Source organism: Talaromyces proteolyticus (genome assembly GCF_021365285.1).
Source record: "Talaromyces proteolyticus strain PMI_201 chromosome Unknown BGW36scaffold_9, whole genome shotgun sequence".
Taxonomy (NCBI): domain Eukaryota; kingdom Fungi; phylum Ascomycota; class Eurotiomycetes; order Eurotiales; family Trichocomaceae; genus Talaromyces; species Talaromyces proteolyticus.
In genome coordinates this window covers 417,407-442,428 of record NW_025764285.1, presented here as the reverse complement: position 1 = coordinate 442,428, position 25,022 = coordinate 417,407, and the positions used below count along the sequence as shown (strand labels likewise).

Here is a 25,022-nt window from a genome sequence, read left to right as displayed (position 1 = left end):
GTTTGGTGAAGCTTCTACTGTTAAGGGGCTGCTTCGATGAACGAGATATGCCTTTCGAGAAAGTGTGGCCGATGGTCGAGGAGACTATCGGGAATACAATGAAGTATCCGAATAGTCCCACGGTGGCTGAACATCTATAGGGGTCTATCCTTGCCCAGGGTAAACCCTTTACCAGTGATGTATTGGTGAATTGACTCAATAAATTAGTTACCTAATATACTTTACATACATGTAATATAGAATCCTTGGTTGCCGGTCTAATACAAATACATAATGAGAACTGTCTAGTTAATAGTTTCTTTTTAAATAACTTGGTGCTTTGTTTTAACACTCTCTATTTACGCTTAACGCAAAACAACATGGGTATCTTTCACAATTCAGCCTCCCTCCAAAGAGAAGACTGCCGTTAAGAGAAATAGCATAACGTTCATGAGGGGAAGAAATGATTCAGCTGCCATTCTTTGGCTGGAAAACCCTACGCAGCTTCTGAACAAATCCCGTTTTCATGTCTTTTGATACAGACTCCAGACTTCTCTCAATTCCGCTGTTTCGAATGCATTCCCCATCATGGCCATGCGCCCATTGTACTGCAGTGCGACCATCTCGGGTCTTCGCGCCGACATCTGCTCCATTTTCGATGAGAACCCGAGCCACTTTTTCTTTCCCAAGGCCAACAGCTACGTGCAAGGCCGTGCCTCCGGGTTTCATCTTCTGGTCGATTCGCATGCCGAATTCTAGGGCTGCCGTGCCGCCCGCTTGAATTTTTGCATCCACTTCAGCTCCGCTCTTTACCAGTAGCGCTGCCACGCTCTCGTGTCCTGCCCAGGCTGCCAGATGTAGTGGCATCAACTGCATTTGGAAATTTGCGTTCAAGTCGTCTCGATGCTTGAGCTCAACATCGGCCTGGCAACGCATGTCTGGGTCGGCGCCATGTTCGAGGAAACGGCTAACGACCGCAACATCGTCCAGTAGCACGGCCAGATGCAAGCCAGTCAGCTCAGCCTCAATCCTTGCTTCCATACTATCGGCTTTCTTCAGTATTCGTTTCACTCCTTCGTGTCCCAACATGGCTGAAAGGTGTGGAGTTGCCATCGCCGTATCAAAGGTCCGTTCGATTCTCGCCTGGCCTGTTTGCGAGACTTTGGCCCCTTTCTCGAGCAACAGTTGCACCATGCCGTCATGTTTCCACATGGCCGCGAGCATCAACGGTGACAAATTTGCCTGCAGGCCATCTTCGAGTCGGACCTGACATATCGCATTGATATCGGCGCCCTTGTCGATAAGTAATTTCGCCGCGTCTATGTTTCCTAGGACGGTGGCCAGGTGTAATACGGACAGCTCGGTTTCAATCTTCAATTCTACCGCCGCGCTAACTTGGTTCTGGAGTTTGCCCTCGAAGGCTGCGTCAACCGTAGCTTGGATCTTTACACTCAGCTTTTCGTCTACTTCGTCCATTCTCTCTAGAAGAAGCTTCAGAAGCGTTTTGTACCCTAGCGCGGTCGCTAGGTAAAGTGCGAGATTTCTTCCCGGCCCGCTATGCTGTTTATCCTGATCCTGCATTGCTTTTTCGAGGAGAGATTCTGTTACCTCCTTGGTACCGAATATGGTTATGATATCCAGAATCTCAAGTTCAAATTGTATTATCATGTCAACGTTGGCCAGGGATTTGGCATGAATGTCAACCCCGTTCTCAAACAGGCCGGGAATACCATCTTTGTCGGAGAGAGTGGTCAAGTGAAATGCCGAAAGCTCAGCCTGAAACTTCTTACTGACGCCCACGGTGTAATTTGCATGGATATCGACGCCTTTGGCAAATAGTAGCTTCACCAGTCGCCCCCGATTTAACAGAAGCGCTAGGTGCAGGGCTGACAATTGCGTGCCCAAGTTTTGTGTGCTGAGTTTGAGGCTGGTGTCGTAGTCGTGTCCTTTGCCTAGGAGATAGTTTACCATCTCCCTGGAGCCTCGTGCGATGGCAAAGTGTATCGCCTTCAGTTCAGCATTGATGTTGAAGAAGCCTACTTGAAACTTATCTTGTCTCTGAGCTCCGTTATTCAAGAGGAGTTCTGCGATACGAGTTGCATTCAACACAGTCGCCAGATGTAATGATGTCCAAGTGATGCACCATTTATCGCCCGTAAATTGAGCAGCGGCGCAAGCGTCGGCTTTGTACTTGAGGAGCACCCTGACCAGTTTACGGCCATTCACCAGGGTAGCTAAGTGCAGAGGCATCAGCCGGATAGACGAGTGGCCAAGATTTATTTGAGAAGATTGTTTCACATCAGCTCCGTGTTTAAGGAGGTAGACCAGCGTGTTTTTGATCCTCATAAGAGCGGCCAGATTCAGGGCTGTAAATTTGACTTCTACCTTTCGAACCTGTATCACCGATGTAGCGTTTACATCGACACCCTTTTCCACAAGGAGTTTGATAAGGGTGATATCTCGATAAGGGATAGCCATGTTGAGGGTGGATAGCACAACACGGGACGTCTCAGTGGCAACCTGGAGGTTGGCGAGGACGTTGGCTCCATGTGCGATTAGCAACTTCGTCACCCCCAGTTTGCCTGTCAGTAGGGCTAGGTGCAAGGGTGACACGTTGTTCTGTGTAGTCGACCCATCTAACTCCTTATCACCCAAGTGAGCTATCGCTCCATTCCGCAAAAGTATCTGGACGATGCTTTCATTTCCAGTCAACGCAGCTAAATGCAATGCAGTAATGTTTGCCTTCAGCCGGGTCCCTACCATCAAGCAGCATGCCTCATTTACGTCGGCCCCGGCCTTGATCAGCGACTTGACTACATTCTCTCTTTTCCATAGTGTGGCAAAAGGTAGCAACGAGGCAAAAGGTAGCAACGACGCGTCCAAACGCGCCTTGTGAATGGCTAAACTGCCCTTTATGGCAGCGTCGGCGCCTCTTTCGAGCAGCTCCTCCATTACCTTCCAATCTCCGGCCATGGCAGCTAAATGCAACACAGATAACTCAGCCTGAACTTTTGGGATGAAGTCCACTCGGAAAGGGACCGAAATATCCGCACCCTTATCGAGAAGCGAAAGCGAGGCTCGCCGCTGATCGCGACGATAAATCGAGGAGCTCGAGGAGCTTTTGTATCCCAGAATCAATGCGAGATGGAGCGGAGTAATGCAACTGTTGCCGACTTTGCTCTTGACCTGCACCTGTTGGTTGGCATCAGCGCCATTTCTAAGCAGCATGTCTAGCAGCCCAATGTGCTTCAATGCCGCTGCAATGTGGATAGGTGTCAAGCTGATCTCTGTGGAGGGGAATTTCATGCTACATTGCATGGCGACGTTAGAGCCATTCATGAGGAGATGACGCGTTACCCTGGTGCTTCCTTTGATAGCTGCGAAATGAATGGCAGACATTTCAATACGCGCCTTAGCCACACATATCAACGCCGAGGTGTTTGCGGCACCCTGGAGAAACAGACCTTCTAATGCATTTTTATCTCCTACGAGAGCTGCGAGATGCAGTGGAGTCATCTCCAGGTGCAACAACTTGCCAACCATCACTCGAAGCTTTGCGTCCACAAGTGCCCCTGCCTCTACCAGGCGCAAGGCAACGTTGTCACCGTGCCAAATAGCCGCCAAATGAACCGGCATCGCCTCCAGGATCAGGTCGTCTGCTTCTATGATGCACTTACTGTTCACATCGGCACCAGATTTAAGAAGCACCTTGGCCTTCGTGTCATCCTCAGAAATGACAGCCAGATGTAGTGCGTTAAGCTCGAAGTGGGTTTTTTGTCCTGCTTTCCCTGCGAACAGAGTGCTCGTCTTTCCCAGAGCGGATGATCTTATGAGCTCCCCTCCTAGGAGAGCTCCAAAAATCTTCACTGTTCGTTCCATGATATCTTCAGTTGTGAGAGGAAACCATGAGTCCATGTCGCCTTGCAGCTTCGCGTGGACATCAGCCCCCGCTTCGAGAAGCTGCCAGACCATCGCAGCGTCTCCTCCCAAAGCTGCAAAGTGCAAAGCGGTCCATTCTGCGTGAGCATACTTCTCGTAATCGACCTGACCTTTGCCGTGCACATTAGCGCCTTTGCCAAGGAGCTTCCTCAAGACCGCTTTGGAATTAGACAATGCTGCTAGTTGCAAGGCGTTCACGACAAGGTGGCTGTTACTGGCTACCACAAGTTCAGCGTTGGCATCAACGGATGCTCCGTGTGTGAGAAGCAGATCTACTGCACCTACGTGCCCTAGGAATGCGGCTACGTGCAGTGCACCAATCTTGAAATTGAAAATGCTAATACGGCCCTGGAGCTGGCTTGTGCAATCCGCCCCCCCTTGCAAGAGTTCTTGGATCACGTCTCGGTTACCGAAAACGGCGGCGAGATGTATAATTGGCAGTTCGATCTCTGTGGTAAGGTTCAAGTTAAGTTGCACATAGCGGACTCCTTTTAATTTAGCGCTGTTGTCGGTATTTATGTAGCACGGTGTGGTTGGGCGCACTCCGCGGGTGAGCAACAGCTTCACCACTTCGGGATGACCCCAAATGACGGCGAGGTGAAGCGATGTTATCCTAGCCTTGACATTTTTGAACTCTAAATGACAAGCTGCGTTGATGTCGGCGCCTTTATCAAGAAACAGTCTTACGGCTTCCTTGTTGCCGGACACCACCGCACAGTGCAATGCCGTCAGCTTTGCACTTAGCCAACCTTCACCGATTCCTACTTCGCACAAGGATTCCGTATCCGCTCCCCTATCCAGAAGCATCTGTGCCATTGGCTCGTGCCCAGACAGGCCTGCAATATGCAATGCTGTCGGTCTTGCATTCATCTTCATGTGAAATCTGGTTGCGACTACGGCTCGGCATTTTGCGTTAACATCCGCGCCGTTGTCCAGCAGCACCTTAGCTACCGCTCCATGTCCGCACTGGACAAGGCATTGCAGTGCGGCGAGCTCGTCTTGGACGGCGAGGATCAGCCGCACGGTAGGGATCTGTTCTTCTTGCTTGGGCAGAAGCCAAGGAGGAACGAATTCGTCTAGTTTGGTGGAGAAATAGAGCGTCGCGAGCATGCCGCGGTCGTTGGTGTTCAGATCTAGCGCGAAACCATCTGATGCATATGCCAAATCGTCCTGCCAATCTTTCCCGGCAGGCTCGCCTATCATAGCCAGCTTCTTCGGGAGATTGAATGTATCACGCAGCATACCCGTCACTTTCGTTACTTTCTTCATCTGCTCCCTCCAGGCTGTCGACTCGTCTTTGAACTCAAGTTGTCGAAGCTTACTCAGGTCGTGACGCTTTTTGGACGCCCAATGCAACGCCGTCCATCCGTAAGTATCTTTGGTATTTACGTTGGCACCACGATTTATCAGCAATTCGGCGACGGCCCGTTGGCCTTGCCCGGCCGCGCAGTGAAGCGCGGTAACGCCGTCCTTTCCTCGCTCATGGACGTCCATATGTTCCAGAAGAACGTCAACTGCATCTTTCTTGCCAGTCCAGGCTGCCACATGCAAAGCGTTCCAGCCTTCGTCGTCCTGCACATTCGCGTGGGCTCCCTCTTCAAGAAGGGCTTTTACGACGCCGCCGTGGCCGTTCAACGCCGCCAGGTGCAACGCCGTGTGTCGGTTCTTTTTCTTTTGAAGATCGATATCGGCTCCCTTTTGGAGAAGTAGAAGCACGACATCGACATGCCCATTCTCAGCTGCGCGGTGCAACGCCGTTCCACCATCCTTATCAACAGTGGTAATATCTCCACCCATCTCGATGAGTCGACGAACGATCTTCGTGAGGCCGAAGGAAGCAGCAAGCTGCAATCCATTGGCTTTTTGGGTGAAGTGCTGGCTGTATCCGGGGTATCGGTATACTGGGAGATGCAATACTTGATGAGAAGACCAGATGTTTGATTCCATTTTTAGGAACAGCAGGGCCAAGTCTTCCGCTTGGCCCATCGCTTCGTCACTCTCGCGTATATGATTGCCCCATTCCTGCGCCGCATACGCAAGGAACGGGAATTTTCGAAGTCGGAAACGTAACGTCTCGTCGCCAGAGCAAGGCCCAGCTGAGAACGCAGAGAACGAAATATAAGTAACGCAGGCGCTGGCGATCATTTCTTTTGCGGAGCATATCCACTTTGGTTGGTTTGCCGGGTTTTTGAAGTAAATTTTCGCAGTATGGTGCATCAACTGCACGCTGTCACTCTTCTTATTTATCACAACCAAACCCCCGCAGAGTGCGACGGATTCCTCGATGTTCCCCCGAAAGTAATCTTTGTCAAAGTCCTTTCCAATTCTCACGTTAAGGGCGTGCTGAAACTCCTGGCAGGAGAGGGGTCGCTTTGCTAGAATAATCCAAGCCAGGATCCGTTGTGCCATCGCCTGGTCTTTGGGGGTGTGGCCGTCGATTCTCTTGAGAGTGCGTTCGTATACCGTAGATATCTTATCGGGGCTCTCCTTGAGGGCTCTCAGGGCATCGTTGATGTCCCCGACCGTTCGCTCGCTTCGCAACGAGTACAGGAACGGTTCGACGAGGACAAACCTTGGGTATAGTTGTTAAAGCTTCATAATGGACAGATAGGGGTGTAACTTACATGCCATCAACTGCTTCAACTATCGAATTTTTGATCTTGGACTGCAAATTCTTATCTTCTCTTACCAACTTAGGCAGCTTTAGTATCAGGGTATCTAGAACAGCTCTCACATCATGCTCCAGGGCTTTGATTTCTAACGACCTATATTCTTCGAAGAATTCACCAAAGTCGATAGTTGGTCTGGATGTGGCTAGAAGCTTCAATCCCGTGCTCTTCTGATGATCCCTCAGATTTGACAGGAGATCCCGTGCAGTGTCCTCAAAGCACTCATCCAGCGCGTCTACTACGAGAAATACATCGGGAAACTTTCGAATAACGTCAACCAAAACGGAGGATATCTCGTCCAAAAGTGGCTGGCTTCGATTTGTTGTATGGGTATTATGAAGCTCTGTTACAGACCTCGGGAGCTCCGGACACTGATGAACAAGCTGTCTCAGAATTGCTGCCAGCAATGACTGGAGAGACTGTTCTTGCATTCTCTCGTATTCGAGGTACAAGCAAACAACTGCTGCTTTCTCATTTGGAGCCTTTTCTTTCTGAGCTGCGTGTAAATGGTCGACTACGAGAGAAGCAAATATCGTTTTTCCTGATCCAGCGATACCATGACACCAAAGCGTTTGGGCATGGTTGTTCGTCCAGTCAAGAAAAGACTGCGACTCCAAAAAGGTTTTCCCTGTATTTCGGTGCCATTTCATTCGAGAATCGGCCCATTTTTTGGTGTGTGTGTCCGAATCAAGCCAGTTCAATATCTCATCCCGTTCTTTTTTCAGTCCCTGCTGCATTCGATCTTCGGTTTGTCAGTATTTCACAACGCAAAGACATATACGAATTTGCACTTTCCTTTCTTCATATCCTCTAGCTCTTGGCGCATCTCGTCTATCTCTTCCTTGGCTGTAGATCCGGTTGGCTAAAATTCTAGCATGAAGGTCTCATTCTCGCAGTCTACTTACTCGCTCCTGAACGCGATTCAATGACCTCCGCTTTCTGCACAGTTCCCAGTAACTCCTTTGCATATGCAGCCGCTGTCGCCGCTGCATATCTCTGCCATATCTTGTGTTTATGCGTATCGGAATAGTCACAGATGCCGCGGATGACGAGGCAGGGAAAATCGTTCATCAGCCCAGCAGCTTCCATTTCGAAACACAGAATGCCGTATTTCTTTCGCAATTTCTCTCGCGTCTCGCCGTGTCTCATAACCACATCAGCAGATGCGATGGTTCCGTAATGGATTACGGGATCCTTTTTTCTTCGAAGGCGCCTAGGTACTACACGGTCTTCGTCGCAATGGGGACACGGGAATTCAAGATCGCCAGTGTCGTTTTCGTTATCTTCAAGCCCCTGCGAGACAGGATTTGGGACATCTCTCTGCTCAACATGCTCGTAGTCCGCTTCGAATAACTGATCGTGCTCGGCACCTGGATACTGATATTTCTGCAGGGATTCCAGGTTTGCATCTTCGGCCTCATGTTTCCTTTGAATCATGTCTGCGACGTTGCGCGTGATGGCATTCTTCAAGGTTTCATGCTTGCACTGCAGAGCACTCACCGCGGTGGTGAGCAACGAGGGTGGAACATTCAAAATCCCCGTGTGTTGAAATTCTCCACCGGCTACGACCTTCCCACGATCATATTTGATTACAGCACCTGCATAACTCGGTAAGAAATGGACTGCTTTTGTTTCATAAGAAACGGCATACCTAATTCCCCCTTCGGGATGCTCACCACGACGTCGCCCAGCCGAATATCCTCATCCGCACGTGCACTCGGATTCGGTACGCCCCCTCCAATTCCCACCATCAAACCAAAGCGAATCCTCGGGAAGCTGTGCATCATGTCGGCGGCAACGGTGGCGGCCGATGTTTGCCCCATGCTCCCAGCCGGGAGGCATGCCATGGCGATATTGTGCCCGCTGATCTCGCCTAGAATATACTTGTTTTTGTCACCCTCTGCAATCTGGAGCCCCTCATGAACTTTGTCGAGCATTCCTTCGGACGCCGTCAATTCGAGGGGAAGGGCGCAAATCCAGCCCACGGTGTAGTCATTTGAGGTCAATTTCCTGCTGTCCATTCGTCACTAGCTGTCCACTTGACGTCCACCAGAAAACGCGTCATACCTGGCCGACTGGGTTGCCATCGTGGTGAGATCAGCCCAGTGCTGTTTGGCACCTAGGAAGTTAACTTCGCATTCAGTATTCCGTAGCAAATGGGAAAGAAAAATGATAATCAGGAAATCCAATACCGAACTCCAATAATTGTGAAAGATGAGGAGAGTTCACGCCCCGCATCAATTAGACAGAAGCCAGTAGCACTCCCTGCGATGCTCAAAGGCGGACTATGTGAGCAACATCAATCTGTTATCAAGGGCTGCTGGGTTTTCTTCCTTGAGAAGATAGCATTGAAATTATTCTGGAACTTGAATTACGAACTCGAATTATTGGAGCAAGGCTGATGCAGCTCACCTGTTACAAAACTACTGCCGATTAGAGAAAATCGCTGGTCACAAGAAATGCCACGTCTCGTGTGGCGCCGGAAGTGCTGGTTTGCTAGCGAATCGAGGTCAATAGAGCCGGTCAAACCCTGAAGAACAACGCTTTAACCTATTACAATTTGTCGTGCCGCAACATGATGCCGCGCTGGCTGCAAGCGCTATGCATTAGCGAGTCCATGACCAATACGCTTGGCGGATGAAGTTGTAGCTTGGAAGCCACGATTACTTAAGACAGCTTTATTATGAAGCAATCATTGATGCCTTAGCAGAATGCCCGACGCTTGGACAGGGTGTGTAGAACTATAGTGATCAACATTTCGCTTCTTATCGAGCCAAGATATCGTTCGATAACTGATCATTCGACTAGCATATACGCTGGATTTTACGCCTCACAATACGTTGTCCAGTAAAGTTATCCTGGGGCATAGGTCACCGGCTTTTGAGAGAGGGTTGGCTAACTTGACTCGGGTAATTAGCTGATACTATGGAGATGCTGGTTATCTACAGTTGAAGGTTTATAACAGCAACATATCACAGTAATTCACAATGTCACAAAACAACCGAGAAGAGCAGCTTCCGGGGCACAGCTCTGAAGATGACAAAGAATTGACAGCGCTCCAAGAAAAGGCACATATCCAATAGAACCCCGTTTATCAATGTTGATGCTAATTCTACCGTAAGCCAGACTCGCTGCAAATCACGCCGTTATCGACGCCTCTTTGAAAAAATGGCAACTGCTGCAGTGCGATCTGCTGGAGAGGAGTTTATGGCTTCATATCTTGCAAAAGATCGCGGCAAAGATGGCCGCTTTTTTACAAGCCGTATTCCAAAACAAGCTGCTTATGGATCACTTGTTCACATCCCTATCACCAACTGGCTGCTCAAAGGGACTCGACATATATTTCGTGACCGAACAACCCCCGCTTCCAGACTCCTTGCTATCCTGTTTGGCCTGTTAGTGGTATGTCATGGAAAGGGTACAGGGTGTGTGCTAGGACTAGGACGCTGACTCCATTCCTCATAGGTCGCTACAGTCCAGAAGATCATGTTTTTTATGGCGGCGGCCGTCATAGCCGGTGCTAGAACCTGGAATCAGATACGAGCTACCGTGCGCGCAGGGCTATATCCGCTCATGAAAGTCATACTGCTTGCGTCTCCCATCGCCGCTGCCTTTGCATCCAATTTTCTCCCAGAGAGAGCTTGGCCCAACTTCTTTGAAATCGTAAACTTGGCGCTAAATACTTACGGTAATGCTTCTGTCAAGAAGATAAGACTTGCAGCTCTCAGGAAAAGGTACTTCGGCCACACAGCTGCCAAGAAAGAGGAAGAAGATGAATCAGATGCAAGCTCAACAGCTTCTATACGGCCAACCCATTCACCAAATTCTCCTGACGATCCAGTTGTGCGGCAGGCAGACGTTGTGTCGTCTGGAGGCATTTTTGGTCCACAAGCTCCTCTACGAGCACCTCAGCGGCCGTTGAAGTGCCCTAGACCAAGCTATTCTAGTGATTCAGCCACAGATGAAGAAGAGAATGACTCAGACGCGAGCATGGTTGTTATGACATCTCCTTATCGGCGATCCTATAGGCGAAAACGTTATAGTGGTTCAGTTGCAGAAAGAGGAGGTGATGGGTCGGACACAGGTCGACCTGGAATAGCTGCTGAGCCAATTACTGCACGAACTCCTTATAGTGTAGATTCTTGGGAGACGCTTAATATGAGGAATGATTCTATCGATATAGACAGAGAGGAGAAGGGAGGGAGATCTGAGATAGACTCGGACACGAGTTTAGATTCATCAACTTGTAAGACGGGCCTGTATAGAAGACGACGGATTCGGCGGTGAGGAAGAGAGGGACTCAAATACAAGCTCAAGAATGCCAGCCCATTGCCGCATATGTCATACAACTTCTATTTACTTCAGACGTTTCGCGCCTCCCACATAAAACAAAAAGGATATTCCTGTCTCGGCATTTATTTCCATATGTCTAACGGGTATTGTTCAACATAAGATATCTAGTACCAATTTCTGACTTCCACTTTAAGGCCCTTTCAAACCCATTGCGGCTGTTCCGGTAATCTGATATAGCTTGATATATCTCTTCTTGACTAGTCATTACAAAAGGGCCGTAGTGGACAATTGGCTGGGCGAGAGGTTGCCCGGCGACGAGAATGAAATGAGCATCTGATTCAGCATCATTCGCGACGGACGCCGTAATGCAATCGCCATCATGGTCGAATACAACAAGATGCAATGGTTTGACATAATGTACGACGTCTTCGGAAGTCAAGAAAACGTTTCCAGAAAAGGTATATGCAAACACGCTCCATCCTAGTGGCACTGGCTGAGATATCCTCCCACCTGGACATATGGCTATGTCGAGGATCCACACAGGTGTATAACTTATACTAGGGATGGACTTCACCCCATTGGACTCCCCACAAATCACCTTAACAGAGACAAGGTTCTCATCGCTCGTCACGAGGGGGATATCAGATGCGCGCAGATCACGATATCTTGGCTCACACATTTTCAGATGCTGGGGCAGGTCCACCCAGAGTTGTATACCTTCAGTCTTGCTGCTGCTGCTATTCGGCAGTTTGCGAACTATCTCGGAGTGGACGATTCCACGACCTGCTGTCATAAACTGAAGATCCCCAGGCCCCAAGTTTCCCTTCCCCCCAGTAAAATCTTCATGGTCAACGTAGCCGGAAAGCAGATATGTGATCGTTTCCTGGCCGCGATGGGGGTGGTCAGGGAAACCCCCCTGTCCATTGGAGGTAAAGTGATCCAGCATAAGAAATGGGCTAAAATGTTGCAGCTTGGGATTGCCGATCGCGCGGCGGACTTGGCCACCACTACCTTCGTCCACCTCCAAGGCAGCAATGCACTGGTGTACGTTGCGAGATGTTGACATGGCGGATAGAAATGCTAGCTAGCTATCCAGATTAAAATGTATATTGTGGAGAGTGATCGTAGAAGCTGAGGCATTTGGACGAGTGTATATGAAAAGCAATGAAGTCCTTTTATTAATTAAATAACGTTTGAAGGGAGGATGTAGTGGCTTGAAGCTTATCAAAAAACAATCACATTTAGTAAGCATCTTGTCAGCAAATTTCTAGTTTCTTACGCTAACTTAACCACGTTCGTCATTAACTAAATCGGACTCGAAGCATAAGGAATGGATAACTAACTATTCAATTATCATTTCCAGCTGTATCGTGCATAAGTTGTTAAACTATCTCGAACTCTTTTATTTATCTTAGTTCCTCTATTTGTTTGCAACAACGGTTTCGGGTCTCAATTTATTCAGGCATTCTTATTGGACGAAGTCCTCATTTTGAGAGTGGAGAATGGAGATGTCGGAGAATAGACCAAGTTTGTGGGAGAAAGGGGATTCCTTGCTATCATGAATCAATTCAATTTATATAGCATAGGTCAGCGACAGGAAACCTATAGAAAAGGAGAAGAAATAAAATAAAGTAAATGCCATAGGGTAATACCTTGAAAACCAGAGAATAGCGGTGATCTCCTGGCATTCTTTGGACTAATAATTCTGGTATCGGCAACTGAAAGGGTGTTGCTATTTACTAATATGAGGGGCAAATGATTCATATATTGAAAAATGCGCCGGAGGACGTCCTCGAAATACATCGATGTGCTATCATAACCCTATCACTTCATATGGATTTTATGAAGGGAAGTACTTTCTCTCGCACTTGATTCAGTTGACAGGCAAAGCAGTCCACTAGTCATTCTGTATACCGCATATTGCAGATTTAATAGACTTGGTTTCATCTATATTGCCGAACTGGAGGGCGATCGGCGTGCGGGCATGACTGCTCACAGAGCCACCGTGATCACCTACTGAGCAGAGGTCGTGTCGATGAACCCTCCCTGTTGACTATGAGCTCTACCATTCTACCCACCCTTCGGCAAAATACTCCCAATTACCTTTGCTCATTTTCTCTTTCAGGGGCTTTGGTAGTAACCATAATTCTAAGGACACCAATCAAGAACCTCGATCCTCTCGATGTTTTCCTCTGTAACCCACTCCTTTGTGAGATAACCTCTTTTCAGAATGGAGCTGAAATGACCCCATGGCACTTTAATTTGCAGCATGTATTCTCCATTATTAAGGATTATGTCCGAAAGCAATTTTGACTAATAAATAAGATTCCATAAAGCACAATCTTTCATAGCGTATTTTCCTCTGCCGATTAGTTATTCCGATCTATTGTACAGAGGCCCATGCCCCGACACACCATCAGTGCGTTATCACAGGGGTTCTTCCATCCCAAGTGCTCTTCTCAACAGCATCCACTAGACACCGCGCCACGCTAGCCCTCGAGATCCCCCCCATGCCCGCGAAAACACCTAGTCCCTTCCCATCGTCACCAAGGAACTGAACAGGCGCTTTTTTCCCCATAGTCAGTCTCGCTGCCCTCAACAACACGAACTTCAATCCGCTCCTTTTGAGTATCTCATCGACATGATTATGGTCAGCGAATGAATTCGCAAGGCCAGTGTTTGAAATTGCCCATCTCATAATCACAGTAATATTCGGGAGAGAAGATCCAACTCCAAATGAAGATAATGTCGCAATTTTGGAAACGCCATGCCTCTTCATAGCAGCAATGAGGTTTTCGTGCGTGTCAGTCATAATTCGAGCCCCCTTTTCTTTCGAAGATCCGAGCGTGACGATCACGGCGGTTGGGGGGTCGCCTTGGACTGCGTTGAAAGCGCTCTCAATGTCTGAAGGTTCCAGTGGTGTGCCTTTCACGATCCTCAGGCCTTCCTTGGCTGCCAGGGTAGAAGGGTTCCGAATCAAGGCTGTAATCTTGTGGCCGCGCTGCAATGCTTCGTCGACAACGAAACGACCAGTCTGTCCATTGCCACCAATAACAAGGATACGCATATTGAAGATGCTGTTGTGCCGTGGTAGAATACTCCTTTGTTCCCAATTGCTATGGCGTGGTTTAGATCGTGGTATAATGCTTTTAGTGAAAATTTTGAGTTTGTTCAGATGAACAGATAGTGAACTGGATATTTTGAAACCACATTATAACCAACGAGCACCCAGCAGGTATTTATAGCTGTGGCATAAACTCTATCGAAATGTCAGGGTTGGTTCGACCCAAGGACCGGGTACAGTAGAACAGGTCTTGGGCATGTTGCAACACATAGCTAGTCGCTGAAATGCGTTACTACGACGCGGCCCAGCTTTTGCCTATTTAGTGCTTACCAAGCTACTGGAAGTAAGTGATGTGCACTGTTTGTTCTTCAATTTTGCCGTTGCGGACATCTACTGTAGCCCGAAGTCCGGGTGGTCGCACCGTTCTTGCGGTAAGCCGAGTCCGTGGAATTACAAATCCGGTTGTTGCTCACGAAGGACATTCGCGTCAAGTAACATGGTATGCGTCCTTGTGACGTACGCAAGAGCCATATGTGAGGGTCGCGTGTTTCTTCTTGGTAAAGTACATCCTATCATTCTTACTGTTGTTCAGGCAGAGAGCGATTTTGCGTTGTAGGGAGTCAGTATTCAAGCGGCGATTATTCAGCGACGAGAGCCCACCCCACTTTGACTCACGCCACTCATCTGCAACCAACTTCAAGGATCAACGTAGGCACGTCAGCCTTCGGGGTTTGACAATTAACGGTGGCTAATAGTATTAATTGCTTATGAAAGCTATTCGCTACACGAGAATTTGTGTATCTGTATGAGTCTTGTTTTTATTCACGCTAGCTGCCTGGACATCACATGGCTGAACTACAACCCCTAAGGGAGACCTCAACTAGGGCAGCACTCCATGATCAAGCTGAACCTGAAGTCAAAAATCTGTCTGACCTCAAGCTTCTCAGTTGTACGCACTGTCGACAACGAAAAATTAAGTGTGATAAGTCTAATCCGTGCACTGCCTGCAAGCGATTGGGCATTGACTGCGTATTGCCGAAACGAACTCGTGTCCCGAGAGGGAGACAAGGGCGTAGAAACTACAAATCCAGAGACGATGAGCTTCTCCGGCGCATTAGAAAGCTCGAAGTCCTTGTCGAAAAGATGGGAGGCGACAGACATAACCCCTTGATATCTGGAGAGCCCAGTAGTCGACAGACCACCACTTCATTTGAATTTTCAGCTTCCATCTTGGGCAACAAGGGGAGCAGCAATCTTCAAGCTCTGCCCACGGAAAATAGGACGCTTGTTGAGAATAAATATATTAGCGGCGACTTTTGGGCCAACCTAGGAGGAGAAGTCGATGGGCTGCGCTCTTTGCTTGAACAGCCTGTAGACGATGACGATGAAAACGATGACGAAGAGGTTGCCCAATCTACTCCTTCAACTACTGATCTAAAAGTCCATTCGTCACTACTCGATTTCGTCTTTCATGGAGCTGATAGCCGCCTAGAACACGTGGATTTTCCAATATCATACTGTCACTTCAAGGCCCTCACCAACACATATTTTACGAATGTCGATCCAATATTCAAAATTCTTCATAGACCAACGACCCTCTCTTCTATAGCTAATAGTACAAGCAACTTTTCTGCGCCACCAGATAACAGCGTAACCGAGCTACTGATGCTATGCATGTTTTTCGCTGCAGTCACGTCACTGTCGCCAGAGGAGTGTCAACAGACATTCCATCAAGACTCTCAGACCCTGCTTACCAAGTTCAGGCGTGGTGCAGAGCTCTCCCTTGCAAGAGAGGATCTTCTTATTACGAATGAATTTGCAGTTCTACAAGCGTTCGCTATCTACCTTTTTGCCCTACGAGTACACAGCAAAACCCAGTCCACATGGACGCTCTTCGCACTCGTACTCAGAATTGCTCAGTCATTTGGAATACACAAAGATGCCGATGGCATCAACCTATCGATTTTTGAGGCTCAGCAAAGGAGCCTTCTCTGGTGGCAAATCATGATCCTTGATGTCCGCTGTGCGGAAGACCGAGGTACTCAACCAATGATATTTGATGGCTCCTTCAACACTTCCATGCCTCTCAACATTAACGACGATGACTATGGGCCTGAAACAAGTGAGCCCGTTCCGGAATTTCCGGGTCTAACAGACATGACCCTGAGCCATGTCACCCATAAATTGGCATTTACCTTCCGAAAGCTTCTGTTTCCTAACCAGATCAGTTTCACTGAGAAAGAACAGATGATCAAAAGCTTGAGCCTTGAATTGGAATCACTCTACTTTCAAAAGTGCGACGCAAACGTTCCCATTCAATGGTATCTCTCAATGGTCGGACGATTATTAATACTAAAGATGTGGCTATCACTGAGATATCCGCTTCAAGCTCAAGATCAACCAATATACTCGAATACGACCCCGGATCAAACCCTTCGCACAGCAGTCTTGATCCTCCAAATTATGAACATGTACGAGAACAATCCGAAGAGCTCCCAGTTCAAGTGGGTCGGCAGAACATGGGTGCAGTGGCATCCATTGGCCGTCGTATTAGCCGAACTTTGTATTCAAACAAAAGGACCATTAGTAGACAGGGCATGGACAGTAGTGGAAAGTGTTTGGAATACGTATGGGGAACGAGTAGCCGATACCACGGGAGGAATATTGTGGAAACCACTCAAGAGGCTGCTGAAGAAGGCACAAGCTGCATACCAAGAAGCGGCAACAAAGAGAGAGGTCCAAATCGAAGACATAGCCGCTAAGGGTATTGCTCAGCCTCTTCCGGACCCTATGTTTGATCTTGGTCAAATGGCGACCGATGAATACAACACCTCACTGCTGCTTAGCAGCTGCGCTCCGGTTGATCTACAGGTGCCTCCATGGCACAACTTTGATACACCTTACAACATGATTCCAATTCCGCAGAACACCATCAACACGGACTATGGGGATCAAACCAACTGGGCAGTTTGGCAGAGATTTCTCATGGATTCCGAAGTCCCATATTCGATTGAGGAAAATGCATTTGAGGTATGGCCACTTGCTTCTAATACCCCTTGAGCTGAAGGTCGCACGATTGTCCAGGTTACAAGCAGCGAAAGGAAACTCGATAGCGCGCAGAACGTTGAATTACCAAGACCGAAAGAGGTGGAGTGACATAACTCTGTCAGTAGTTTAGCGAGTACTATGTAAGGCTGAGGCTCTTTCCCTCGCCTTTCCTTGTCCTAGCTCGATGTTGATTTCATCTCGCGACTCGAGCCGCGTATTTTTCCGTTAGAGAGAATCTCCCATAACCTTCATATGACGTGTGAAACCGGGTTATGCCCCTTGTCGAAGGACACCTGGACAAGGCCTCGTGGCGTGGCTTCGAGCCACAAAAGGGTTTCTACTTTCTACGAGTTATTTATAGGTCCCTTAGGTAGATTCCACCCCGGAACGCTCAGTGAGCGCTCAGCGAGCGCGCGCGGCTGACCGGGCTGAGTATAAAGCAGCACCGTGCTGCGCGCCCTCTTGTCGCACATATTTGTTATATCACTACGTACAGTATGTATGCCGCCAATACCCTAGCCTTCCCTACAATATCCGATGACTCACACCAACCACTTAACTACAACCACTACTACTAAAAAAATTAATTAATTAATTATAATTCTTATTATCCGATCAATTGCTAATGATAATACCCCCAACCCCTACGAAACCGTGGTACTGGTACCAGGCTAGACTAACCTAACCTGAATTGTACGCGGGTCGAGCCAAACCCCGAGAGAAAAAAGTTTGCCGAAAGGAAATCTTTAAATTAAAGCCTTAGTATTGGGTAATTGGAATAATAATAGTCCAAGGATAGGGGGAGATTAATTACGTAGCTACGGGCAATATGTAGGTAATACTCGGTATGTAACGTGTCCAAGATGTAGTAGGTATTCTATGATAGCTGACAACGCATCTTAAGCCCGGTCATAAGGCAAGTGAGAAAGGAATAGAAATTAAATGAAAAAGATTTCGTTTCTGACATACATGGCTCATCTCATTTCGCCATCGACATTGATATTGACATGACATTACCCAAACCCGATGGCTGGAAAAGGATAACAACGGTAAACACAGACGGAGGGCGGTAAATTTATTTGGCAATCCTGCAAACGAGATCCTGTCCGTCGACGGAATCGCCTTCTTTGACTGAAAGACTCGAGACCTTTCCGTGGTGAGGCGCGGAGATGACCATTTCCTATTTATTGTCTGTTAGTAGATGTTAATGTAGTGTAGAGTGATAAGGCTTACCATCTTCATGGCACTGAGCACAGCAATGGGGTCGCCCTTCTTGACTTCGTGGCCCTCGGTAACGCGCACCTCGACAACGACACCGCTCATGGGCGCGCCGACTTGGCTGCTGTCGCTGGGGTCGGCCTTGACGCGAGCTTCGTTGTCAACTGCGGCCTTGTTGTCGTCGACCGTGACCTGGCGGACTTCACCGTTGACTTCGTAGAAGACTTCACGCTGGCCGGTCTGTTCGGACAGAGGGCCAACCGCGAGCAACTTCAGGATGAGCACTTTACCCTGCTCAAGCTCGACGTGAAATTCCTCTCCAATGGCGGGCGAGGCCAAGAAAAACCGCGTGGGAAGCACGGACAGATCACCGTACTTCTGCACGAACTTGCGGTAGTCTTCGAAGACCTTCGGGTACATGGCGTAACTGGCAACGTCGGTTTCGGTGGCGTTGCCGAATTTCTCTTTGATGTCGTTCTTAATCTTGGCCAGATCGAGGGGTTCGAGGTAAAGACCAGGCCGCTTGTCGAGCTTGCGGCGGTTGCGCAAGGCCTTGGAGCGCAATGGCTCGGGGAATCCACCGTATGGTTGGCCCATGAGACCCTCGAGGAACTCCAAGACGGAGCCCGGGAAGTCTAGCTGTTCAGCCCGGTCGATAACATCCTGGGCGCTGAGCTTGTTGGACACCATGAATTGAGCCAGGTCACCAACAACCTTGGACGTAGGAGTGACTTTGACGATATCGCCAAGCAAATCGTTGGCTGTCTCGTATGCTTTCTTCGTCTCCGCCCACTGGGCACCGAGACCAAGTTGGCTGGCCTGGAAGATAAGGTTGGTAAGCTGGCCGCCAGGAATTTCGTGTTCGTAGACCTCTGGATCTGGGCCAGTCAAGCCAGCTTCGAAAGGAGAGTAGAGAAGGCGCAACTGTTGCCAGTATCCGTCGATGGCGCGAATGTGTCGGACGTTAAGGTTCGGGTTAAAATCGGTGCCTTCGAGAGAAGCCAAGACGGCACCAACGCTGGGTTGCGAGGTCATACCAGACAAGCTGTCGGTAGCGCAGTCAACAGCATCAGCGCCAGCTTGGGCACAGGCAACCATCGACGCAACACCAGTACCAGCAGAGTCGTGGGTGTGGACGTGGATGGGAAGGTCCGGGTATTTCTTGCGAATAGCACCAACCAGGAGGGTAGCTGCCTTTGGCTTGAGGACACCGGCCATATCTTTGATACCCAGCACATGTGTACCCATGGCGACAATCTTGTCAACTAAGTTAAGGTAGTATTCTAGGTTGTATTTTTTGCTTGGGTTCAACATATCACCACTGTAGCACATAGTAGCTTCGACTACACCGCCAGCCGCCTTGACAGCCTTGATACCAACTTCGAGCTGATCAACATCGTTCAAAGCGTCGAAAATACGGAAGATATCCACGCCGACCTTCTTGGCTTGTTTGCAGAAGTGATAGATAGCATTATCGGGAAGCCTGTATTTAATTGCGTTAGAAAAAAGAAAGGTTCGGGTTAACAAACGGATACTCACGAAGAATACGCAACACCGTTGGCACCACGGAGAAGCATCTGGAAAGGAATGTTGGGAACAGCCTTGCGGAGCTTACGCAGACGATCCCAGGGATCTTCGTAGAGGAAGCGCATGGCAACGTCAAAAGTAGCGCCACCCCAGCATTCCAAACTGTAGGCGTTGCTGTAAGCATGGCTAGTCTCACGAGCAATGTTCAATAGATCAACTGTTCGCACACGCGTCGCAAGCAACGACTGGTGGGCATCTCGCCATGTGGTATCCATAATAAGACAGCCTTTGTTGGCGCGCACAGCCTTCGCGAAGGCCTCTGGACCCTGTTGATCCAGGATCTGCTTCCAGCCCTGGGTGGATGGCTTGCTGATATCAATGGGCTGGCCAGCATCATCAACCAACACTGGCTGGATGATGTCACTCTTGAGCTTAGGCTCGCCAATCTGGCCTTTAATGCTGCTTCCATTGACAGCAATATCTCCGAGGTAGGCCAACAACTTCTGGGCACGATTTTGGCCGCCAATGAGAGAGAACAACTCTGGGGTATCGTCAATGAATGTTGTCCAGCAGTTGCCGTCGATGAAGGTAGGGTGAGACAGAAGAGAGGTCAAGAAAGGAATGTTGGTCTTCACGCCACGGATACGGAATTCAATAAGGGCACGGATGATTTTACGACGAGCAATCTCGTAAGTTGAACCAAGACAGGTACATTTGACCAACATGGAGTCGTAGTGAGGTGTGATGATGGCGCCAGCGAAACCGTTTCCACCATCGAGACGGACTCCGTTACCACCAGCGGATCGGTAGACCTCGATTTTGCCTGTGTCTGGAGAGAAGTTCTTTGCGGGGTCTTCCGTCGTGATACGACACTGGATGGCGAATCCACGAGTAGAGATGCGATCCTGTGTAAGGCCAAGTTGTTCCAATGTCGCACCCGCGGCGATCTGAATCTGGGCGGCGACGATATCAATGCCAGTGATTTCTTCGGTAATGGTGTGCTCGACTTGGATACGAGGGTTGATTTCGATAAAGTAATATCGGTTCTGCTGGTCAACCAAGAACTCGGCAGTACCAGCATTACGGTAGCGAACTGATTTGGCAAGCTTCACAGCATCGGCTAGAATCTTGTCGCGCACTTCGACGGGCAGGTCTTTGGCGGGAGCCAACTCGACGACCTTTTGGTGACGGCGCTGAACAGAGCAGTCACGCTCGTACAAGTGAACAACATTTCCTTCATTGTCACCTAGCAATTGGACCTCAATATGCTTTGGCTTGTCGAGGAAGCGTTCGATAAACACTGTACCGTTGCCAAAGGCGGAACGTGCCTCGGATGTAGCGCGCTCGAAGGAATCCTTGAGACTCTCCTGGTCGCGGACGACACGCATACCACGGCCGCCACCACCAAAGGCAGCCTTGATGATGATGGGGAAGCCATACTCATCGGTAAAGGCCTTGGCATCTTCAAACTTCTCGACAGGCCCCTCGGTACCGGGAACGACAGGGACTTCGCACTTGATCGCGAGGCGACGGGCAGACACCTTGTCGCCCAGGGCATCGATTGTATCTGGGGTAGGACCGACGAAGACAATGCCAGCCTTCTCAACGTTGCGGGCAAACTCGGCGTTTTCAGATAGGAAACCGTAGCCGGGATGGATCAACTGCACGCCATGTTCCAGGGCAACCTTAATGATCTCGTTGCCGGCCAGGTAGGCGCCGACGGGGGTGTACTGGCCACGCTTGCCAATGATATAGGCTTCATCAGCCTTCTGTCGGTGCATCGACAGGCGGTCCTCCCACGAGTAGACGGCGACGGTCTGCAGGGACAGCTCGTGGGCGGTACGGAAGATACGGATAGGGATTTCGCCTCGGTTAGCGACGAGGATCTTCTGGAATTGCATGATGGTAGAATTGGCGCGCAGGCGGTGGTGGACGGAGTCGGCGTTGAAGGTGTCATCAACGGCCTCCGAGTCGTCAATGGCCTCCTCGCGGAGGTATGTGTTATCGCTCGCCATGCTGGGCGGTTGAGCGGTCGAGGGGGAGTGAGGAGTTTGGTGGGGATGGACCTCACCTACCAAACACAAGGCGGCAAGAGTCGCGAGACTGGGTGTGGGCTGAGACAGACAAACAATCAGTCAGACAGACAGGCCAGCGGACAGAAAAAGGCGAGATAGCACAATTTATATGGATACACGGGTTGGGGAGCTTGGAATGCAGATAATAGGTAATGCTCTTACCGATTACCGCAATTCATGCACCGCGGCAGCTTGGCGCAGCAGGGCGAGAACTTCCAAGGCTCGGCGGGGCGGCCGCCGTGACCGGAGACGAGGTCGGGTCCAATCACAGGCGCGCTCAAGGAGAGCGCGTATCTAATTCTGGATTCTAGGTCTGTTAGCAAGACCAGAACAAGAGCAATGGCAAGCAATTGATCAAAAACACGACATCAATATTGAAGATTGAAGATGGAATGTTGAATGATAGATGATGGAGATGTACAGGCAGGGAAGATCCTCGACCTTGGCGGTCAGATCGGAGGGGCAGACAGGCCAGCTAACGCGGGGGCACCAGCCGCTATTGGCAATTAGCCAGTCCCGTGACCGCAAGCTTTGTTTTTGGGAAGCTGCGATAGGGGCGTGGCCTGGCCAGAGGGAAGGCGCGGCGGGACCAGCACTCCAGGCAGGAGCGGCGGCACCAGTGCAGGAAGGAGCGATGCGCATCGGGCAGGTGGGGAGGGCAGTTATCAGCACAAAACGATTAGGCGAATCCATCAGCCAGCGATAAAGCCTAAAGCACAACAGAGTCATCGCATCACATAACAGAGCAGCCAGACGTCACTAGCGATCGGCGCCCAGACATTCCATTAGATAAACATCGCTGTAACACAACATCTCACCGGAGCCACCAATCCAGCAACCTCCCTTTCTCTCTGGTGTGTTTCTTTCTTTTTGGCGCTGTCTGCGGTGAGCCGGTGAGTCAGCGCTGGTCTTGGTCTTTTCTTGGTCTGGTCTGTTTTTTGAGCTCTGGGATCTTGGCTTGCTCTGGTCTGAACTGTGACACTCTTCAGAGGAACGCCAGTCGATGTGGATCAATTGGAAGGAAAGACTAATTTAATATTAATGAGAGGACACATACCGAATGGTGATTTCCCCAGAAATGTGGAATTATTCTTATTCTGTGTCAGTGTCAAATCCGGGGACGGGCAGGCGGAACTGAATACAAATCTCCTCCCGCAACATCCCAACCAACCGCCATCTCTTCTTTATATACATTCCCCAGCAGCGCCATTATTATCTACCGAGCAGCTGAGTTGATTGACTTCTCCGAAAGCTGGCGGGAACCTGCAGCACTGTCACTTTCCCGAGGGCCTAATTTCGGAGATATGTAGTACCGATCGCTCACGACAAAGCTTACTTGTTAGAACCAAGGTGACAGGCTCACAGATTACAGTTCTAGCCCTTGTTTGAGGATACTCTCTTCACCTATTAGCCCCCGAAGCTGCCCGTTGCCATGGCATAGCAATCCGAGATCTTCCATTCAATCGGTTATTCTTTCAGCGCCTTGATGCTGCTAACCTAACTAACCTTAATGGCTCAATCCGGGGTCAAGCTTGCTCCTCCTCCAAACCGACTTCTTTGTAATTCTTATTTATATAAACCACATGTATAGGCCGCCATCTTTCTGTCTTTGTTAATATTCTCGCTCCCCTCGCACCAGCTCTAATAATAGAACCAAGCTCTGAAACCCACGAGAAACAAACAAATCTCTCAATGCTGCAACCAACTAACGAAACCACTCATTACAGCCAGCCGTTTGGTTTATCAGCGGTTCGCATGTAAATATGGCGGTGCGCGGATCAATCCCAGGCGGTCCGCATACAATTCTCGCCCACGCCTATCGACCTCGGTATCTCGGGTCAATTCTGTGCACCCCTCATTCACGAGCGAAGATAAAGGAAGATAAATACTGTACCTGAACCTCTCGGGGCAAAGCTTTCGTCATCGAAGCTCAGCAATTGGATCGAGAGGTTCGATGATGTTCCGAGGTTACCCGAGCCCAGCCGAAACATATAGGCGAGTGTTTTACTCATTGTTTTAGTACCAGTAGACTAGGGCGTTTACCTGCCATTATCTTATTGCAGATGGATTCACGTTGCCGAATCGATTGCGTTAGACTCGCAGATTGACTGCCAGCTTGCTGTGTGTCCGTCTGGTGAATTATTATTGCTGGTAGTGAGAGCAGGGATTCAATGTTAGCGGCCCATGCATCAGTTGATCATTTTGCATGAGTGCAGAACATCATGACGACGCCCGGTTGTAGAAGACTGCATGATAATAGTTCGGTAGTTTATGATTATCCTGATATTTGCTTGCTGACTACATATTTACTTTCATCAGTTACGTACATCAATTGATAGGCAATTGGTTGATGATATATATACACTTATCAACGGATGTAAAGACTAGTTATATTCACGCACAAGACAACAACAAGAGGTTATGGGAAGTACCTGGCATTCATGAAAATGAAGTCGAAATTATTTAGTTGTCAGAACGGTACCAAAGTAGATCTACATAGACTAGACAGAGAGAGACGTCCCGGATTCTATCTACATATATGTAAAAGTGAAGCTATATCATGAAGGGCTGAAAAAAATACATGTACGATGGCTAGCCTAAATTCATGGTATGTAACATTTCAAGTAACATTCAAAGAAATCTCAAAGGCTCGTATTATATCCAACGATGTCGACGGTGTGGGCCCGCGCAATGATCTTGGATTCGTTGCTGAAAGCGTTGAGTGGCTGAGCGACAACAATGTTATGGATACTTAGGTTGAGGTCAGAGAAGGGTGCCTAAATAGACCGAAAAATGAATATGCTTAAATACTAAATGGGTGTTAAGCTAATTATTGCTATGATTTAGCTAGTCAAGAGGGACTCCGGAGGGAATTCGGTACTGAGTGGTTAAACCTGGTGGGGGATAACACGGGGTTATCAGAATGTTGATAAATTGGGGTGATAAGGTTGGAAATCAAACGGGTTGAAATGGTTCATAGATGGCATCCTCAGCTGGTTTTGTTGGATTTAAAGTTCTTACATTTAAATTCAATCAATTGATCGAGGCTTCAAGCTGTAATGCGAAATACTGATATCGTCTCAACATGAACAACCTGAACATGTGCCTCTCCATTATATGTATTTGAAGCCTGTCAAGCAAAGTATCAATGCAAAATATTCCTATCAATTGACCCAATTTAAATTTCTTAAAATGCTGCTTTGTTTTAGC

At 48.9% G+C, this 25,022-nt stretch overlaps 7 protein-coding genes across 7 annotated transcripts; 2 read left to right on the top strand and 5 right to left on the bottom strand.

Moving 5' to 3' along the window:
* Window positions 1-238: 238 nt before the first annotated feature.
* On the bottom strand, window positions 239-1,636 carry BGW36DRAFT_383486 (ankyrin repeat-containing domain protein). Its single transcript, XM_046216667.1, has one exon. The coding sequence runs from the start codon at window positions 1,558-1,560 to the stop codon at window positions 448-450; it is 1,113 nt and encodes a 370-aa protein (XP_046069335.1). The 5' UTR covers window positions 1,561-1,636; the 3' UTR covers window positions 239-447.
* A 4,902-nt stretch (window positions 1,637-6,538) lies between these two features.
* BGW36DRAFT_345391 (nucleoside phosphorylase domain-containing protein) lies at window positions 6,539-8,524 on the bottom strand (the record flags this gene model as incomplete). Its single annotated transcript, XM_046213197.1, has 4 exons — window positions 6,539-7,329; window positions 7,383-7,433; window positions 7,493-8,185; window positions 8,239-8,524. 4 exons carry the CDS (start codon window positions 8,522-8,524, stop codon window positions 6,539-6,541), a joined length of 1,821 nt encoding a protein of 606 aa, XP_046069334.1.
* Window positions 8,525-9,755: 1,231 nt separating this feature from the next.
* BGW36DRAFT_409317 (uncharacterized protein) lies at window positions 9,756-10,902 on the top strand (the record flags this gene model as incomplete). Its single annotated transcript, XM_046219101.1, has 2 exons — window positions 9,756-9,989; window positions 10,053-10,902. 2 exons carry the CDS (start codon window positions 9,756-9,758, stop codon window positions 10,872-10,874), a joined length of 1,056 nt encoding a protein of 351 aa, XP_046069333.1. The 3' UTR covers window positions 10,875-10,902.
* A 37-nt stretch (window positions 10,903-10,939) lies between these two features.
* Window positions 10,940-12,068, bottom strand: BGW36DRAFT_383477 (putative pirin). The gene has a single exon (XM_046216666.1). The coding sequence runs from the start codon at window positions 11,944-11,946 to the stop codon at window positions 11,017-11,019; it is 930 nt and encodes a 309-aa protein (XP_046069332.1). The 5' UTR covers window positions 11,947-12,068; the 3' UTR covers window positions 10,940-11,016.
* A 1,228-nt stretch (window positions 12,069-13,296) lies between these two features.
* Window positions 13,297-13,947, bottom strand: BGW36DRAFT_398959 (putative flavin reductase; the record flags this gene model as incomplete). The annotated part of the gene is made up of 1 exon (XM_046218474.1): window positions 13,297-13,947. One exon carries the CDS (start codon window positions 13,945-13,947, stop codon window positions 13,297-13,299), a length of 651 nt encoding a protein of 216 aa, XP_046069331.1.
* A 647-nt stretch (window positions 13,948-14,594) lies between these two features.
* Window positions 14,595-17,124, top strand: BGW36DRAFT_208981 (fungal-specific transcription factor domain-containing protein). Its single transcript, XM_046209909.1, has 2 exons — window positions 14,595-14,656; window positions 14,719-17,124. Exon 2 carries the CDS (start codon window positions 14,791-14,793, stop codon window positions 17,002-17,004), a length of 2,214 nt encoding a protein of 737 aa, XP_046069330.1. The 5' UTR covers window positions 14,595-14,656; window positions 14,719-14,790; the 3' UTR covers window positions 17,005-17,124.
* A 943-nt stretch (window positions 17,125-18,067) lies between these two features.
* Window positions 18,068-21,752, bottom strand: BGW36DRAFT_300467 (putative pyruvate carboxylase; the record flags this gene model as incomplete). The annotated part of the gene is made up of 3 exons (XM_046211630.1): window positions 18,068-18,172; window positions 18,226-19,693; window positions 19,750-21,752. 3 exons carry the CDS (start codon window positions 21,750-21,752, stop codon window positions 18,068-18,070), a joined length of 3,576 nt encoding a protein of 1,191 aa, XP_046069329.1.
* Between the last annotated feature and the right edge of the window lie 3,270 nt (window positions 21,753-25,022).